The 19,833-nt window shown below is 43.8% G+C and overlaps 1 protein-coding gene across 2 annotated transcripts in view; it reads left to right on the forward strand.

Annotated features, from left to right (window-relative positions):
* Nucleotides 1–19,535, forward strand: part of adnpb (activity-dependent neuroprotector homeobox b) — a 30,924-nt gene extending 11,389 nt beyond the window's left edge. For both annotated transcript variants that reach the window (XM_077214625.1, XM_077214626.1), the window contains exons 3-4: nt 15,422–15,514; nt 15,624–19,535. In XM_077214625.1, the coding sequence (XP_077070740.1) occupies nt 15,422–15,514; nt 15,624–18,437 (2,907 nt within the window). In that variant the 3' untranslated portion in view covers nt 18,438–19,535. The remainder of the gene's footprint in view (nt 1–15,421; nt 15,515–15,623) is intronic.
* The last annotated feature ends 298 nt before the right edge of the window (nt 19,536–19,833 follow it).

Consider the following 19,833-nt stretch of genomic DNA (forward strand, 5'->3'; position numbering starts at 1 on the left):
TTTATTGATTTATTATGTTATTATACATGCTTGACATGATGACTATTAGAAAGTATATGACAGTTCATAGAATTAGTTTTGGGCTTGTTCACAATCATGTCAACTGCATGTGGGTAAAATTGTGTTTATCTTTTATCTTGTGTTTAGCCTTTTTATCAAAAGTTTAAAAACCGTTAGTCTCCAAACAAGTGATCTGAGTATTTTACTGAACATAAGAACTACTTACATGTGTAAATGCCTCAATAAAGCATACACATATTTATAATTTCATAGAATAAGTAACAAGAATTTAAAAAAAAAAAACAGAATAAGTAACAAGAAGTAATAAGATCCTGGTTGATGAGTCATCTTCCAGCACTTTTTCAGCTGTGCGCTTCTGTTTTATGGCGCATGTTAAATCAAGACCTGTCAATCTGACCGATCAATCCAATCCTAGTGCGCTCCAGCTATAAAACAGTGTCCAAATGGTCTAGACATATTGTCCCTACCCATCATACCCGAGATCCAGTTTCCATTGGTTTAACTTTCAAATGATGTTGGAAAAAGGCATATCACTATGTGAGGATTTTCTTAAGATCTCCGCAACATGTCATGTTGTATATGGGCTCATTTGAATCAAGATAACCAGCTCTAAATAACAATGTGTGGTTTTACTATGGTTTACGAATGTTTGGCGAAGTTAAAAAGCAGAACGTGGCGCAATGGTTTGTAATCTGTATACTGTTTACAAGTGCGTGGGTGGCGACTTTTTACAGTTTTTAATTTGGGATCGTTTTCTCCCGAGCACGTTTGACCCCCAAAGTCTGGTTCATTTGACTAGCAGTTTAGTTGAGCTTAGGCAGGGTACGCATGTAGTGTGATCGCTAACTGCTCCGAAGCACGGAACACCTACTACATTTGTTTGCGCTACTGTCATCATTACGACAGCAAACTTTTTCTATAACTACTTGGACAGTACACTTTCAAGGACGATGGGGCAATGGATGACAGCTTGTCCATCGACGCTGCATCGGACGACTGGCCGGGCTCCACTCTCGACCCCGCCCCGTCGACGCTAGCTAGCACGAGCGGGGGCTCCACCATGGATACCGAGATTATCCGTGTCCTCTCTAAGGCCGTGGAAGACCTCGGGCTCGATTGGTCTTTTCCCGAAGAACCAACCCGGAGCCGACTGGATGAGTGGTTTCTGCAAGGGCGCTAGCAGGCCCCTCGGCAAAGGCCTTCTCCCTTCTTCCCGGAAGTTCACAACGAACTCACCAAGTCGTGGAAAGCCCCCCACTCTGCGCGCCTAAAGCCTTCTTTTTCTTCTTCGCTCTCCTCTGTGGACGGCGCAAAGTAAAAGACGCTACGAGGGAAACCGCCCCTCGAGGAGGCCTTGGCCAATCATCTCTGCCCGCCCTCCACCACCGGATGGAAAGCCAAAGCTTCCCACCCCTCGAAGCCCTGCCACACTACTTATGCTCTCGCCGGTCGCGCCTACGCCGCCGCCGGCCAAGCTGCATCAGCGCTTCACTCAATGGCGGTACTTCAAGTGTTCCAAGCCAATCTTCTCCGCTCTATGGACGAGTCTGGCCCCGAACCCGAAGCCTTCAGGGACCTACGCAGCGCAACTGATATAGCTCTGCGAGCCACGAAGGCCACCGCCCAGTCTATTGGCCGTGCCATGGCTAACTTGACTGTTCTCGAGTGCCATCTGTGGTTAACTCTGACGGAATTGAAGGACGCGGATAAGCCGCCATTTCTCGACGCGCCTATCTCTACCAGCGGGCTGTTTGGACCGGCGGTTAAGGGTTTCGCCGAATGCTTCACTGAGGCCCAGAACGCTTCACAAGCTATGCGCCATTGCCTGCCCAAGCGCTCCAGCTCATCGCAGAGCAGACAGAGACCGCCACAGCCGCAGCGGGCTAGAACAGCTCCCACCGCCTCTCAGCCCGCGCCTCAGGCTGACGCTCGACGCCGCTCGCGCTCTCACAACCGCAAGCCGCCTTCTGAGCGACGGGGTCCTCGGCCCAAGATTGTGCTGAACCCTGAGCCTCGAAAGCCGTCCTAGCCACAGGAATGAGAAGAGAGAGTGCGTGTCTCGCAAAAGCCGGACCACTCTCTCTGCAAAAGCTCAAACATTACCCAGTCCCCTTACAGGCGGCTGGATATGTCCTTACAGCAGTCAATGGGCCAGTCAAAGAGCTCGCTCACCTGCAAACAAACGCCGTTTTTACGGCGACGCACAGAAAACACAAAAAGAGTCTTTTTCTGCCTGTGTCACTAAGGGTTCACATGTCCACAGAGTGTGCATTCCCAGATACTGTCAAAACAGTTCCAAATTCATGCCCAGCTCAGGCTGCGCGCCCCATGAATGTAGATCACGTGCCTACGGTCATGTACGCACCACTACACACAAGCACTGTTCACACAGTTATAAATTCACCCCCAGTAAAAGCGGGAAACATTATAAAAGTGACGAGTGTGCCTACCACTGTTTATGCACCCCCACTGTAACCGTCTACTTATTCAATCCTAGTGAGACAAGCTACAAGATAATTTTGAGGGAGGGCCCCACAGACCAAACTTTGTTGAGAATATAATGAGTGAAGAAACAGTTGAAAGATAAACCTCAATACGCCAATAGAAATGCTTTCATTTTATATCCGATGACCCACACAAAAGTATTTACATGTCTTCATCACCCAGCAAACACTGAATATACAATAACATACCCTAAAGCTTCACACTAATGCAATACTGTCTGATGAGTAGCAAAAAAATAAACCTTAGATGAAAACCTTAATTTTTCATTGTCCTGTAATCCATAGAGTACATCCAAGGTTTTGTATCATAGTCAATGGTTCAATTGGCAGTGATGGCCAGCAAAGGAATAATCGTCCCGTGACAGAGGTGAAGCAGTTACAAGTTGTATTCCACATTGATTCCAAATGACTGCAGTCAAGCTTTGAAAACACTATCCTTAGTGTATAGATTTCTCATGTTCCAAGTCGAATTCCAGCCTTGAGCCTCATCGAACATATGAAAAACAGATGACATTCAAAAAGTCCTTCTACAAACAAAACAAATACATACTAGCATTAAATGTTGGTCACAAACCAAACAATAGCCGAAACCCCTTCCCCCAAAACAAACTAAATACAGCTTACACAGAAATAACCTCAGTTATTTGACATAACAAATAAGACAAAGAAAAACAATTACTTGATTGAGCTTGAAACAATAGTTTCTCAATCTGGACTCTAAACAAAGTGTGTGAACATAAAGAGAAGAACCATGCTTCCCTCTCCACACCCTGTCCTAACTTCTTCTCCTACATGGCTATATACAAGGGAGTATGACACCTAGAGCCCCCTACTGCATAGTAGTGGTATTACCAACGAAGAAAGAAAACCAGGAACCAAACTCTGGGTGGTTACATATCTACCTCCTCATTAGAAGAACTAACAAACCCATGACAAATCTTCAAGTGTTGCACGTGATATGTGTCAATAATATCTGGGGCAGATACAAGGGAGACTTGATAATTAACCGGACCCAACTTCTTTACAATTCTAGCGGGACCTTTCCATTTAGGGGACAGTTTTGCCATTAAACCGTCATCTGCTTTGGATAAGGGATGCGTTCGTACCCATACTGCGTCTCCAACCTGAAATTGTGTTGGTTTGTGACGTTGATCGTAGTATTTTTTTGCTTAATCTGGGCTCTTTCCGCATTCTCCTTCACCAAAATGACCAGCTCCTTCTGCCGTTCCAGTATAGGGTAAACTGGACTGTTAGGATCAGGTAGCTGTTGTAGGGCTCTTTCCATTGGTCCTTTCAACTTCCGTCCCAGAGCTATTTCTGCCGGCGTAAACCCTGTACTTTCATGCCAGGCAGAATTAATTGCAAACCTGAATTCGCCTAACCACTTATCCCACTGTCGATGCTGATCCTCTACATAGGACGCAATCGTTTGTTTTTACGTTTCTGTTGACTCGCTCTGTCAAATTTGTTTGAGGATGGTAGGCAGTGGTTAATTTTTGAACTACCCCCCACTGTTTGCAGACAATGCCGATGAGCTGTGAGGTAAACTGAGTACCTCTATCTGACACAAGGTAGGTTGGTATTCCCCATCTAGTAAAGATCTCATCTATTAAGATTTTAGCAATGTGAGATGCTCTAGCAGTCCTCAAAGGAAATAACTCTACCCACTTGGTGAAGTAGTCAACAACAACAAGAAGGTACTCGTGTTGTTTATTGCTCTTCGGGAAAGATCCACTCCCAACTAGGGCTGCAACTAACGATTATTTTGATAATCGATTAATCGGACGATTATTTTTTCGATTAATCGATTAATCGGATAGAAATTAAATTAGATTTTTTTTTTTATTATAACTAAATAAAACCGTAAATCAGGGTATTTATGTGTAAAAGTGTACTTTAAAAAGTGCAAAAGCCACACATTGAGTTTTACTAATATCAATATTTGCATTGTTTGTAATGATAATTGCTGATGGCAAGTTGACAAACATGATTATTGTTAAAAAAATGATATCCAACATATTATGTTTTAACACAATTTTTGTTAAAACAAATTTACACAGACATGTTGTTCAGATGTGAATATCTGAACTAAAAACAAACTAAAAACATCTAAAATATATAATTCATTTAATTTTTATTTAAAATTAATTATATATAAGGAATATAAGGATAAAGAATATAATATATATTATATATATAATATATAAAATAATATAATATAAGGATAAATTGATTAAATAAATATAGAAAGACTGAAAACAATTGTGTGAACGTAGAGCCGCAGTAGATCGCGTTTGAAAAACAATTAAAACTTAGTAGACAAATGCTATAAAAAGAGAACGGAATGGAGGTAACGTTACCCAGCAAGCTAACAGGCTTGAGTAAAGGACAGGAGAAATTATGCATTAGTGCACAAGCATTCGCTGAAAACCACTGAGTACAGTGACTAAAAAACAATATTTTACTGCTGCTGTTATTAACTGCCTTTGTATTTAATGCTTCACTTTGTAAACACCGTTTTAATTTAACCTATTTCTGCGGTAGCGCTATTTTAATCCATCACTTACGTTGCGAGCGAACTGATTGCACAACCTGATGCTCGAGACAAAATACAGACATCCCGGAAGTCCCGGGAGTCTCCCGCATATTGATTGCGGCTCCCTGATGCCCGCGAATTAGTTCAAACTCCCGAAATGAAATCTAGAGCGCACAAGCAAGAGCGCGCATGCGAGACAGAAGAGACTGCTCCAAACCGTGTAGCGCGCGCGCTCGGCAGAGCGCCTGAGGGAGAGAGACCTTGCGTGTGTGTGCGTACCAGTAAACGCTCCCCGTGACGTAAGCAGACCAACTAATCGATAATGACATTCGTTGACAACGATTTTCATAATCGATTATAATCGATTTTATCGATTAGTTGTTGCAGCCCTACTCCCAACATATATCCAGGTTCAACTATAGGAGTACTTTGTAGCAGACCTGATGTCTTAGTCATGGATGGTTTGTATTTTTGACAGGTTTGACATTCTTTACAGTACTTCCATACATCCGCCCTGATGCTAGGCCAGTACACAGTTTCAAGTAGCCTGAGTAGAGTTTTGAGCTTCCCCAAATGTCCACTCAAAGGGTTATCGTGAGCGTACTGCAGAAAGGACTGCCGTAGTGCCGAAGGTATGATCAATTGGAGTTTTTGCCATTTTTTACCATCACGCACAATGCGAAATAAAAAAACATTTTCCATCACATAATGAACTCTGGCCATGTCACAAATGGTTTGTTTTTCTGCTTTAGAGACTAGTTCTTGAATCTCAACATCACTGTTTTGAGCTGTGGCAATTTGTGAGAGGTCAGCCGGTAGGTTGCATGGTGGTGAAATGGTTTTGTTAGCAGTAGCGATGAGCAACATATCCTGAGGAGTATTGTGACTTCTGGATAACACGTCAGGTACCACATTGCACTGACCTTTCCGATACCTCACTGTGAAATGAAAACCTTGCAATCTTATGGTCCATCGTATGAGACGTGATGAAGGTTTTGGATGTTGGAATGCCCATGTCAGAGCTGCATGATCTGTTACTACCTCAAACGTTTGTACTTCCAGATATTGCCTCCATTTCTCCACGGCTCAAACTACTGCCAAACATTCCTTTTCCGGCACAGAATAAGCTTTCTCTGCTCCTCTCAACAACCGAGATGCATAGGCGATTACGTGTTCTTCTCCATCAGACTCTTGGGTAAGAACAGCTCCTAATCCAATATCGCTTGCATCGGTTTGCACTCTGAAAGGCTTACAGAAATCAGGGGTAATCAAAATCGGAGCTCGCACAAGATCTTGTTTTATGGAGTTAAATGCTTGCTGACATTGTTCAGTCCATTCCCATGTGGCATTTTTTTATTTTTAGTGCATGCAATGGAGCTGCCTTTTCGGAAAACTGGGGTATGAAACGATGATACCAACCAGCTAAACCTAGGAACCTTTGAACATCTTTGATGGATTGTGGTATAGGAAATGATTCGACTGCTGAGACTTTGGATGGGTCAGTCTTTACTCCTTCCGGTGTCACAATGTGTCCCAGAAATGAGAGCGATTTCTGGATAAAGTTGCACTTTTTTAGATTGAGGGTGAGACCAGCTTTATGAAGACATGTGAACACTTTTTGTAGATGCTGGAGATGTTCTGAAATGTTTTTGGAGTACACAACGATATCGTCGATGTATACCATACAACACTTTCCTTTCACCTCACGTAAGACCGATTCCATCAGCCGTTGGAAAGATGCTGCAGCGTTTTTCAGGCCAAAAGGTAAACAAAGAAATTCATAAAGCCCATTAGATGTTACAAAGGCCGTTTTTTTAATACTTTCTGCATCCATTTCCAACTGCCAATATCCACTTTTCAAGTCTAGGGTGCTGAAAACCGTTGCTCCATGGAGAGATTCGAGGATGTCCTGAATTTGAGGCATGGGATATGCATCCAGATGCGTCTTGCTGTTAAGACCTCGATAATCTACACAGAATCTAGAACTTCCATCCTTCTTTTGAACTATAACCACCGGTGATGCCCAAGGTGAAGTAGATGGTCGGATGATTCCTTTGTCCAATAGTGCTTGCACTTGAGATTCGATGAATTGCTGCTTTGGTAGTGAAACCTTGTAAGCACGTTTTCTTGTCGGAATCTCATCTACGGTTATGATACAATGTTTTACACAATTAGTTCGACCAATCTGCCGGGTGCACACAGTAGGCCAACTTAACAAGAGATTCTCTATCTCTTTTTGTGTAGGGAGATCTGTGTCTGATGCTTGGGCTAAACTGTGAATCTGCTGACAGGTTTCTTAATCAAAAGAAGATCCCGGTAGAGCGAGACAGAAATATGAAGAGGGTTGAACATCATGTTGTGGGAAAGGAAAAGTTTTTGGTTCTGAAATTGCTGGCATACAGTATTGGACTTTGTGAAAATCCAATACCATCTTGTATTCTAACAGAAAATCAATTCCCAGAATAACAGGTATAGTTAGATCAGCATCTTTCATGATAAACAAATTTACATCCACACCCTGTCCTTGAACTTCACATCTCCAACTGACCTTGCCTAAGGAGTTTTGTCTCAGTCCATTGGCCAGCAGGACTGATTGGCCTCCACTAGATTGACATTCCTCATGATGATTTAACCGCTTCCACAAAGATTCTTGGATTAGTGAAAAAGTGCTTCCAGTGTCAACAATGGCAATGATATAGCTATCTCTGAGAATTATGGGAAGGGTGATGTTCTTATAAGCATGAAGGTCTGGACTCTGATTGAGTAGCACAAATCTGTTGCCAGCCTGTGGTAACTTTCGCTGAGGTTCTTGAACAGGAGCCATTTTCTTCTTTTGTTCCACCCCATTGACCTGACTCCAATACCTTTTGGACTCATCAAAGTCTCGCTCAATTTGTGTCCCAATCCTGACCAATTCTCCCACATCTTTAACAGCTCCTCGTAGCAAACTGGCAAGCCGCGGGTTGCAGTTTCTCAGGATTGCCTGAACCATTTCTCTCTCAGACATATCCTTTTTCCATCGCAAACACAACGCACGATACTGGAATGCAAAGTCTCTGAGGCTTTCCTTGGCCCCTTGTTTCCTTTCTAGCAGTTTCCTAGCTGCTACATCCTTGTAGTCCTCACTTAAAAATGAGTGCAGGAATCTCTCCTTAAACTGTTTCCAGTTGACCACATTTCTCCTCTCTGCCATCCACCAATCTTTTGCAGTTCCTTTCAGTACAGCCGAGAGTGAGGCCAGGATTTCGTCATCTCTGAGGGGTCGAACAACAAAGTATTCCTCACACCGCTCGAACTGGATCGTCATTAAGGGTATTGCTAAAACTGGGCAAATCAAGTTTTACAGGAGGGTTATGTTGAACTAAAGACTGATTGTTAATATGGCTGGGTTGTAAGTTATACGTCATGTAAGTTATTACTAGATGGAGGATGGGTTTTACTATCTTGTGGATTGGTTTCTGGTATTTTTGGAGTAGATGAAGACATTCTCAGCGCTTGAAATTTTTGCTCCCATTGCCGATCTCTTCTTTTCAAACAATCTACCATGGTCTGTCCCAAATCCTTAACTAACATTTCCAATTGTAGTTTAACCCTCTCACACTCCCGTTGGACATGATATGTCATCCTATCTTCCATTTTTTTACATTGTTTATCAAAATTATCCCAAGAAACTTGCTCACCCACCTCCTGTGTGATGTCTGCCATATGACTTTCTAATTTAGCAATGCGTTCATTCAGGGATGTCACTGATGAATAAGGATTGCGGTCTGCCTCTTCATCCATTTACAATCGTGGTGGAGGTAGAAAAAGAATATCATCCTCAGGAACACTACTCACAACTCTTTCATTTTCCTCAACGGAGTCGAGATACAGATCACTGAAGGTGTTTATCAACTCTTTCAGCGGTTCTCTTCTGGCAATGAAAGATTCAGAGGTAAAATCTTCACTAGGTACAGCCCCCTCCCTATCCATGGCAGATGACAGTTAGATTGCTCTAAGTGACCAAAAAACTGTGAAAAACACTAATTCAAAATCGAGATGGCCTTCAGGTCCCTGTTCGGGCGCCATTCTGTAACCGTCTACCTATTCACTCCTAGTGAGACAAGCTACAAGATAATTTTGAGGGAGGGCCCCACAGACCAAACTTTGTTGAGAATATAATGAGCGAAGAAACAGTTGAAAGATAAACCTCAATACGCCAATAGAAATGCTTTCATTTTATATCCGATGACCCACACAAAAGTATTTACATGTCTTCATCACCCAGCAAACACTGAATATACAATAACATACCCTAAAGCTTAACACTAATGCAATACTGTCTGATGAGTAGCAAGAAAATAAACCTTAGATGAAAACCTTAGTTTTTCATTGTCCTGTAATCCATAGAGTACATCCAAGGTTTTGTATCATAGAGTCAATGGTTCAATTGGCAGTGATGGACAGCAAAGGAATAATCGTCCCGTGACAGAGGTGAAGCAGTTACAAGTTGTATTCCACATTGATTCCAAATGACTGCAGTCAAGCTTTGAAAACACTATCCTTAGTGTATAGATTTCTCATGTTCCAAGTCGAATTCCAGCCTTGAGCCTCATCGAACATATGAAAAACAGATGACATTCAAAAAGTCCTTTTACAAACAAAACAAATACATACTAGCATTAAATGTTGGTCACAAACCAAACAATAGCCGAAACCCCTTCCCCCAAAACAAACTAAGCACAGCTTACACAGAAATAACCTCAGTTATTTGACATAACAAATAAGACAAAGAAAAACACTTACTTGATTGAGCTTGAAACAATAGTTTCTCAATCTGGACTCTAAACAAAGTGTGTGAACATAAAGAGAAGAACCATGCTTCCCTCTCCACACCCTGTCCTAACTTCTTCTCCTACATGGCTACATACAAGGGAGTATGACACCTAGAGCCGCCTACTGCATAGTAGTGGTATTACCAACGAAGAAAGAAAACCAGGAACCAAACTCTGGGTGGTTACACCACTTATAAACACTGTCCTTACAGTGTCAAACACAACCCCAGCTCAGGCTGCGAGTTTTACAGACACAGCGCGCGCTGTTGTAATCACACACGCGCCCATTCACTCAGCTGCTCAGCGCGCGCCCGCGCCTCTGAGAGCTACGAGCTCAGGCGATTCGCTGGCCGGGTCCCTACGTCACAGCGGCTCGCCCCTAGCCTGTATTCAGCCCATATCTGTACACGCAGCGGCATGGGAAAACATTCCAGATATGCCGAAATGGGTATTGAATATAGTAAAGCACGGATACTCGCTCCAGTTCGCTCGCAGACCACCACGTTTTACGACTGTGGTCGAGACTAAAGTGAGAAAGGAGTGTTCACATGTTCTACGCACCGAGGTGCACAAACTAATAGAAAAGGGCGCTCTGGAAACTGTTCCTCCCTCTATGAGCGAGGAAGGTTTTTACAGCCGCTATTTTCTCGTTCCGAAAAAGGATGGCGGTCTCCGCCCCATCCTAGATCTCAGACACCTGAACAAAGCACTAATGATTCGCTCGTTCAGAATGTTAACAACCAAGCATATCCTCGCGCAAGTACGCCCAGGAGATTGGTTTCTCTCAGTGGATCTGAAAGATGCTTACTTTCACATTCCAATAGCGCCTCATCACAGGCCGTTTCTGAGATTCGCTTTCGAGGGACAGTCTTACCAGTACACAGCACTTCTGTTCGGCCTGTCCCTGGCTCCCCGTACATTCACGAAATGTATGGATGCAGCACTTTCCCCCTTGAGACGAAGGGGAGAGCAAATACTGAATTATCTCGACGATTGGCTGGTCCTAGCACAATCAGAGAGTCAGTTAATAACACACAGATCTTGGATTATCAGCCATTTAAAATGCCTGGGTCTAAGAATCAATTTTGCAAAAAGCATACTATCTCCCAGCCAGAGGATTTCATTCCTGGGAATAGTTTTAGACTCGATGCAAATGACAGCGCGTCTCTCATCAGAGCGCGCGCTCACCATCCGGCGCCGTGCAACATCATTCAGGGCGGGCGCGCGCGCCCCCGTCAAGCGGTTTCAGAGGATGCTCGGTCTCATGGCCTCAGCATCGGCCGATCTCCAGCTAGGATTGTTGGATATGCGCCCTCTTCAACGCTGGCTCAAGAGCCGCGTCCCTACTCACGCAATGGTACCAGTGGTACCGACTGGTACCATTCAGGCGTGAGTCTGGGTGTGAACACAAGGAGAAAGATGATAACGACAGATGCCTCCAAAATAGGTTGGGGGGCCCTTTACAAGGGCAGGCCTGTCTTCGGCTTTTGGTCAAACCCGGAGAAGCGCCTACACATAAACTCTCAGAGCCCTGCTTCCACATCTAAAAAACGAACACGTCCTGGTCCGAACGGACAACATGACGGTAGTGTCGTACATAAATCGCCAGGGTGGACTCAGGTCGAGCTCCATGCATTCAATGGCCAGGAGACTCATTTTATGGTCCCAGCACAACTTGCGCTCGCTGAGAGCAGCGCATGTGCCAGGCGCCCTGAACCAGGGGGCAGACATGCTATCCAGAGACAAGATTCTCCCAGGAGAATGGGCTCTCAACCCGCTGACGATTCAGTGATTATGGAAAACCTTTGGCAAAGCGGAGATCAACCTCTTCGCCTCCAAGGAGAACGCGCACTGCTCTCTTTTCTTCACGAAAAGCATGGACGCACTCGCCCAGAGCTGGCCGAGCCGCCCCTTATATGCCTTTCCCCCGATCGCGATGCTGCCACAGGTCATCAGTCGGGTCAGAGAGGAGAAAAACGCAGTGCTTCTGATAGCCCCACTCTGGAAGAACCAAACATGGTTTCCAGATCTGATGCAAATGCAATCTGCACCACGGCCGATTCCACTCAGGCCAGACCTCCTCAGTCAGGCCAGCGGGATGATATTTCATCCCCGCTCCGATCTGTGGGCCCTTCATGCATGGCCCCTCAACGGGTTCCCAGGAACCTCACGAGCGGAGCACTAAAAACCATCGCTGAGGCGCGGGCGCCATCCACGAGACGCTTATATGCTCAGAAATGGAAAGTGTTCAGTGACTGGTGTAATGCCAAGGGCCTGAACCCTGAAACATGCGAGATTACGAACGTACTCTTTTCTACAAGGGCTTCTGGAGGCGGGCCGCACCCCCTCCACGCTCAAAGTATATGTGGCGGCCATCACAGCGTCACACGACCCTGTAATGGAACGTCCATTGGGAAGAAACTACCTAATTTATTCGTTTCCTAAGGGGCGCTAGGAGGATGAACCCTCATTGCCGATCGGGGACCTAGCTACTGTCCTAGACGCTCTTAAAGGGCCCCCGTTCGAACCACTCCGAACCGTGGACCTTACACAGCTCTCGCTTAAGACTGCGCTCTTGCTGGCACTCGCCTCGGTCAAGAGAGTGGGCGACCTGCACGCGCTTCCGACAAGCGCTGCCTGCCTAGAATTCGGACCTAACGACTGCAGGGTCGTCCTTAGACCGAAACACGGGTATATTCCTAAAGTGCTCACCACTCCCTTCAGAGCACAGGTTATCTCCCTAACTGCGCTATCGTCTCCAGCAGACGAACACGACGCTAATCTACTCTGCCCCGTTAGGGCTCTCAGAGTGTATTTGGAGCGTTCTGCCCTATTCAGACAGACAGAACAACTGTTTGTATGCTTTGGCGGCCGTACGAAAGGTTCCGCCGTTTCAAAGCAGAGAATCTCTCACTGGATAGTTGAGGCTATAGCACTGGCTTATGAAGCTACGGGACTTCAATTCCCCTGGGGAGTCAAAGCACACTCCACCAGGAGTGTGGCTTCTTCCTGGGCATGGTCGAGCGGGATACCGATCGAGGATATTTGTGCGGCGGCAGGCTGGGCCTCACCGTCCACATTTATCAGGTTCTACAACCTACAGGTCCCGACATTGCATTCCAATGTACTATCAGCATGATGCTAGTTGAACTACGAGTTCGTATCTAGATTATGTATGTGCTTGTGTCACACTGAGTGCCTTCTAGCCGATCTGTATTTTTTCCCACAAATAAAGCTCGCCTCTGCCGGCTAGTTGGATCATAACTTTGCTTTTCAGCTCAGGCACCTGCCTCTGGCTATCATAAGGCGAAGTTCAGCAGTTACAAAGAATGGTGTGAAAAGGGAAAAACATCCAGTATGCGGCAGTCCTGTGGGCGAAAATGCCTTGTTGATGCTAGAGGTCAGAGGAGAATGGGCCGACTGATTCAAGCTGATAGAAGAGCAACTTTGACTGAAATAACCACTCGTTACAACCGAGGTATGCAGCAAAGCATTTGTGAGGCCACAACACGCACAACCTTGAGCCGGATGGGCTACAACAGCAGAAGACCCCACCGGGTACCACTCATCTCCACTACAAAAAGGAAAAAGAGACTACAATTTGCAAGAGCTCCCCAAAATTGGACATTTGAAGACTGGAAAAATGTTGCCTGGTCTGATGAGTCTCGATTTCTGTTGAGACATTCAGATGGTAGAGTCAGAATGAATAAACAGAGTGAGAACATGGATCCATCATGCCTTGTTACCACTGTACAGGCTGGTGGTGGTGGTTTAATGGTGCGGGGGATGTTTTCTTGGCACACTTTAGGCCCCTTAGTGCCACTTGGGCATCGTTTAAATGGCACGGCCTACCTGAGCATCGTTTCTGACCATGTCCATCCCTTTATGGCCACCATGTACCCATCCTCTGATGGCTACTTCCAGCAGGATAATGCACCATGTCACAAAGCTCGCATCATTTCAAATTGTTTTCTTGAACATGACAATGAGTTCACTGTACTAAAATGGCCCCCACAGTCACCAGATCTCAACCCAATAGAGCATCTTTGGGATGTGGTGGAACGGGAGCTTCGTGCCCTGGATGTGCCTCCCACAAATCTCCATCAACTGCAAGATGCTATCCTATCAATATGGGCCAACATTTCTAAAGAATGCTTTCAGCACCTTGTTGAATCAATGCCACGTAGAATTAATTCAATTCTGAAGGCGAAAGGGGGTCAAACACAGTATTAGTATGGTGTTCCTAATACTCCTTTAGGTAAGTGTGTGTATATATATTAGCAGAAAAACAAAATATCAATTTTATATAGATCAATCAAAATGTCAATTTTTTTCAATAATGTGCAGCCCTTGTACAAGGCAATCATGCCTAGTGTGAATACAACCGAGTCACAGAATGTGATTTTCAGCCGATACTGATCTGCAACCAATCGTTAACTCCCTTTTTTTACCATTTATGTTTTAATTTTATTTTTTACATTAAGCGTACATTTTCTGCTAGCATATAGTACAGTTTCTTTTGATTGTAATGTAGGTCATAGAAAACAGGGATTTTTTTAGATTTGAGATTGATAGAAAAGCTGCCTGCCTTGTTTCTAATAAATTCAGTACTTTTGTTGCCTATAGATGGATATTTTTGTCAAGTTACAAAAGGTAGCCTACTTAGTCAAGAGCAGTGAGTAATTTATTTGTCCTTTGTTTGATTAACATTAAAACAGCAGCAGGTTTATAAGACTGCTGCCCCTTTAAGACCGAACGCACGGACCTCATTTGAATATACGATCGACGTTCACTTGAATTCTTCCGTACAAGCAAGCGACGTGTAAGACAATTCAGTACAGTATTCGCTCGCTGAGACCCTGGTTTTCGGGGGGCGCGCTTTGGATGTTTCGATGTCTCTGTCTGTCTCTCTCTCTCTCTCTCTCTCTCTTTTTTTTTTACAAGTACATGAACTCAGTGTCGGCCATGCATCCCTAATTGTTATAATATTATGCTATAATATATTGTGTAGGCAATTACCCTACTTCGCTGTAAATAGAAAAGCCTGACAATATCACTGCTAAATACCTTTAAGTATTGTGGTATTCTGCCATGTTGTTCACTGACACGCCCCCAACGCGTAAAGATCGGGGCTTAAAGAAAATCCAGAGCTTCCCACTCCTATTTAGGACATTGTGGTGGCACCACTTGAACGCACCATTAGTTCCATCTTTTAAATTGTACTTTATTTTATATTTATATTTTACATTAGTATATTGAATATTTATGATTTATTTAGTTTTTGTTGCTGATAAAAAATTAAGCAACATTGTGAATGCACAGTTTGATTATTCCTTATTCTTTTTCTAACACCGCTCACCATACTTTATTTGCAGTGTCTGTTTTTTTTCTCTGTATTTTTGTTTCTACAACTTTCTCTTATTTGCACTGAAGTACAAAAGTATATGATAAAATTCTTCTAAAATACTTGATGGTCTTAATCTTTATTGTATTGAGACAACCATATAAAGTTTTTTTCACTCTTTATTTTTATTTTTCCCATACAGGACTATAAGGACTTTGTTCCCAATGAGTTTTACATTAAAAACACTGCATGGGACGATGTTTGTATGTGGGATCCCTCAATGACCAAATCACAAGTGAGTAGTATCTTAAGTGTTACTTAAAGAAAGGAAAATAATATTTTGTCTGTTTTGTTTTTGAGCACATCTCAAATTTTCCTTACCCATTTGTCTTCTGTCTTCTTAGGACTACCGCTCAAAGCCTTTCTGTTGTTCAGGATGTACATTCTCCTCCAAATTTTTCTCTGCCTACAAGAGTCACTTTCGTAATGTGCACAGTGAGGACTTTGAAAACCGCATTCTCCTGAACTGCCCCTATTGCACTTACAATGGGAACAAAAAGACTTTGGAGACACACATTAGACTGTTTCATATGCCCAATGTGGTGCGCCAGAATGTTGGAGGACCTCAGGGAGCAGGAGTTGGTTTGAAAGATGGTGCTCGACTGGATAAAACGCGTGATAATATAGAGCAAGCCGTGTACTATTGCAAGAAATGCACTTACAGAGACCCACTATATAATGTGGTGCGAAAGCATATCTACCGGGAACATTTTCAACATGTAGCGGCACCATACTTGGTGAGGCCTGGTGAGAAGATAATGCCACCCAATGGGACAACAGCAGGCTCTGGTACAGGGAGCAATGCTGATTCTGGTGGTGCCAACAGTACGAGCACAGCCATCCACTGCAAACGGTGCCTCTTTGTACCCCGTACCTATGAAGCCCTTGTGCAGCATGTCATTGAGGACCATGAGCGCATTGGTTATCAAGTCACTGCCATGATTGGACACACCAATGTAGTGGTACCTCGGATGAAGCCTGTGATTATGGTGTCCCCTAAAGCTCAGGGTGATAAGGGCCTCATTGGTGTAATGCCAAAGGGTACAGTAGTGACTGGGGTACGGCCTTTATCCACTCAGCAGCTGAGCCGAATTGTCATTCCTAAAGGAAGTTTGAACTCAAGTGGTGTCCTGTCAGGTGTTCACCTGAAACAGGGGGCATTTGGTCTGAAGCCAGGGACTACACAATCCTTGACTATCGGAGGACAACAGGTTCAGCTCTCAATTCCACAGCAGACTCAAACAAGCAAACCACAGCTTTCTGCTAGTCTCCGCAGTCCGGTTTCTGCATCTGCATCCACTTCCATACTAAAGATCCCTCAACTGAACTCTCGAGTTCAGGCAGCAGCAACTACGGTGTCATCTGTTACCTCCAAGAAGGGCAACTCTGTCATCGGCACATCTTACACTCAGAAATGGAAGATCTGCACCATCTGCAATGAGCTCTTTCCAGAAAACATGTATAGTTCTCATTTTGAAAAGGAGCACAAAGCAGAAAAGGTACCGGCGGTGGCCAACTACATCATGAAAATTCACAACTTCACCAGTAAATGCTTATACTGCAACCGTTACTTACCCAGCGACACGCTTCTTAACCACATGTTGATACATGGCTTATCTTGCCCGCACTGCAGGGCCACATTCAATGATGTGGAAAAAATGGTGACGCATATGCGTGGGGTACATCCCAATGAATCCGTCGGGCCACGGACAGACTCCCCACTTACTTTTGACCTCACGCTTCAGCAGGGAAATCCCAAGAATGTCCAGCTGATCGTCACCACATATAACATGCGGGATGCCCCAGAAGAATCTGTGGCATTCCATGCCCAAAACAACGCATTACCACAATCATTGCTGGGGAACAAACAGGTTACCACACAAGTCCCAAAGATACCCTCAGATGCCTCAGACGCCATACCAGCTAAGGCTACACCTCAAGCGGCTGTACCTTATAAGAAGGATGTAGGCAAAACACTTTGTCCTCTTTGCTTCTCTATTCTTAAGGGACCCATCTCAGATTCTCTAGCTCACCACTTGCGGGACCGCCATCAAGTTATACAGACGGTTCATCCTGTGGAGAAGAAGTTGACTTACAAGTGTATCCATTGCCTTGGTGTCTACACTAGTAACATGACTGCTTCAACTATCACTTTGCATCTAGTGCACTGCCGGGGTGTCAGCAAAACCCAGAACGGCCGGCCTGCTCCTTCTGCGAGAGTTGCACAGGCCCAGGGGGCTGGTCTTAAACGGGCAGGTTTAGCAAATTTAGACCAAACTGAGCCAAAGAGAAGAAAATCCGGAACCGATGACCAGACTGGTCATAGCCCACCACTTTCAACTGAAAAACAAGACGAACCTGTAGTCTTTGCCTTGGACCCGAAGGGTTACGAGAATGAGTCCTACGAGACACGAAAAGCTTTCCTCACTCAGTACTTCAACAAGCAGCCTTACCCCACTCGCCAAGAGGTGGAGAAGCTTGCGTCAAGTCTCTGGCTTTGGAAATCTGACATTGCGAGTCACTTCTCAAATAGGAGGAGGAGATGCATGCTAAATTGTGAAACGTTAAACACTCGGGTCCTCCTGGGATTTAAAATGCAAGACATTGTAGATTTGCATCAGCCCATTAACTTTGACCCAAAATGCTATTTCGAGAACCATAAACATGACCATAAAAGACGAACTACTAAGTATCGCATAGGCCGATCTGCAAATGCCATTCGCTTTCGGCAAGGAGCTACAACCAATGGTGACCTGCAGCAGAAGCATGGGACACTAACAAGGGGTTCCGCTAAAGCCTCGCTTTACTCAAATGGTCAAAATGCCATCATAGGGAGCAACTGCAATGATTCAATGAAGAGCACCTTAAAACCTGGAGTACTTGCCAATACTGAACCAATTGCTGTCGACTCGGACAGCGATAATGAGGTGAATGCGCAAAATGCTAGTCTAAATATACAGTCGCTTAGTGAGGAACCAGAGACAACTGATAAAGGGGATGGCAGTGACTCTGACATCCAGGAGGATGCCCACAGCGAAAACGGCTATGGTTCGAAAGACTTGTTAAATGAAACGAGGCAACGAAAGGGTGAATGTCAGTCAGGTATTACAAACAAACATGAACAATCAGAGACTCAGTTAACCGAGCAACAGGTCTGATTTCTGGACAGGGTTAATGCACATGTATACTTTTGCTGTACTTTGATGTACACCAACAATGCTGCCTCATTGAACTTCTGGTTCTGGACCTTGGTTACCTTACAGATGCTATAAGGATCTGCTTTTCCCTCAACACCTAAAGCCATTTGAGAAAGGCAAAAAAGTCATGTTTTACAGTTTGAAGTATGAAGATGAATGAAAATTGTTTGATTGGGAAGCAGGGGTTGAGCTCCTCAGGACAGGGAAAGAAAACACTCAACATTCACAAAACAATACATGATTTGCCTTCAGTTTGTTCCTTTAACACCCAGAAACATAACCATACTTGTTCATGTTCATTCAGCCGCTTGTGTGGCTGAAGGAGTGATTATTAGAACCAACAGGTATTATTAAATTTTATGTTATCCTATAGCATTGGTAGTGTATATTTGTACAGTCTTTTAGATATGTCTAAGGAGATGTGTAGGTGTACTCAATGCTAAAAAAAAAAATTGCTATACTTTTTGTGCTCACACTTAACGTTTATATGCTCTACATTGTTTCACATAGACAATGGATGTGGCTTCAGTGGCTTTTTTTTCTGTTTACTTTTATTAACAAAAGTATAGCATTTTGCTAAAAAAAAAAAAAAAATAGTCAGAATATAAATGATGCAAAATAAAATAAACCTAATCCCTTGCTTTTGTTTTGCCTGTTTATAATTGAAGCATCTTTTTTTTATAAATATATTCACCATCCTGTAACTTGTGTTTTGCTTCCAGAGCAGCTTTCCATACATCCACATCTGCCCTAACGTATTTGGAATTGAAATTGACCACTGTTGCATTGTGCTAAGTAGACTTGCCTGTGTTTGGTTCAGCCTCTGCTGACTGCTTTTGTTTTCTTTTTATAGCAGTTACACTTTTCTTTTTTAATTTCCTCCAGCTAGACTCTGTTGTGACCTGGGGTCCAGAATGAGCATCTCTGTTCTGTCTAACTTTCTGTATGTTTAAAATTTGTAACCTCCAGTCTATGTTGTCCTTGTTTATCCCCTTTATTCTATTTTTCTTTGTCACGGCAAGCATTTCTGAAGAATAAAGTGCTGTATTGTCCATCTCACATTGGTTCTAACCCTGGTCAGTCTCTATCATCTTTGTCTTTTTCTACTTCCCTTTGAACTTCTGGTTTTGCTGGTTTGAACTGCTGCAAACTACACATTTCAGGGTTGACATTTTTTTGTGAACCAATGGAAAGTATTATGTATAATATTCAATATTCTCTCTAAAAAGTTGTGTAGGTTGGCCTGATAATTGAGTAACACTGTTATTAACCTCAACCCATAACTCATAATCCAATTCTCTGATCTCGCTTTTATTCATTTGCTTGAGCACAGAGTTTGTATACAGTAATGAACATT

The sequence above is a fragment of the Siphateles boraxobius genome, unplaced genomic scaffold (genome assembly GCF_051911475.1).
Source record: "Siphateles boraxobius isolate OS27281-9 unplaced genomic scaffold, OSU_SipBor_1 68, whole genome shotgun sequence".
Lineage (NCBI taxonomy): Eukaryota > Metazoa > Chordata > Actinopteri > Cypriniformes > Leuciscidae > Siphateles > Siphateles boraxobius.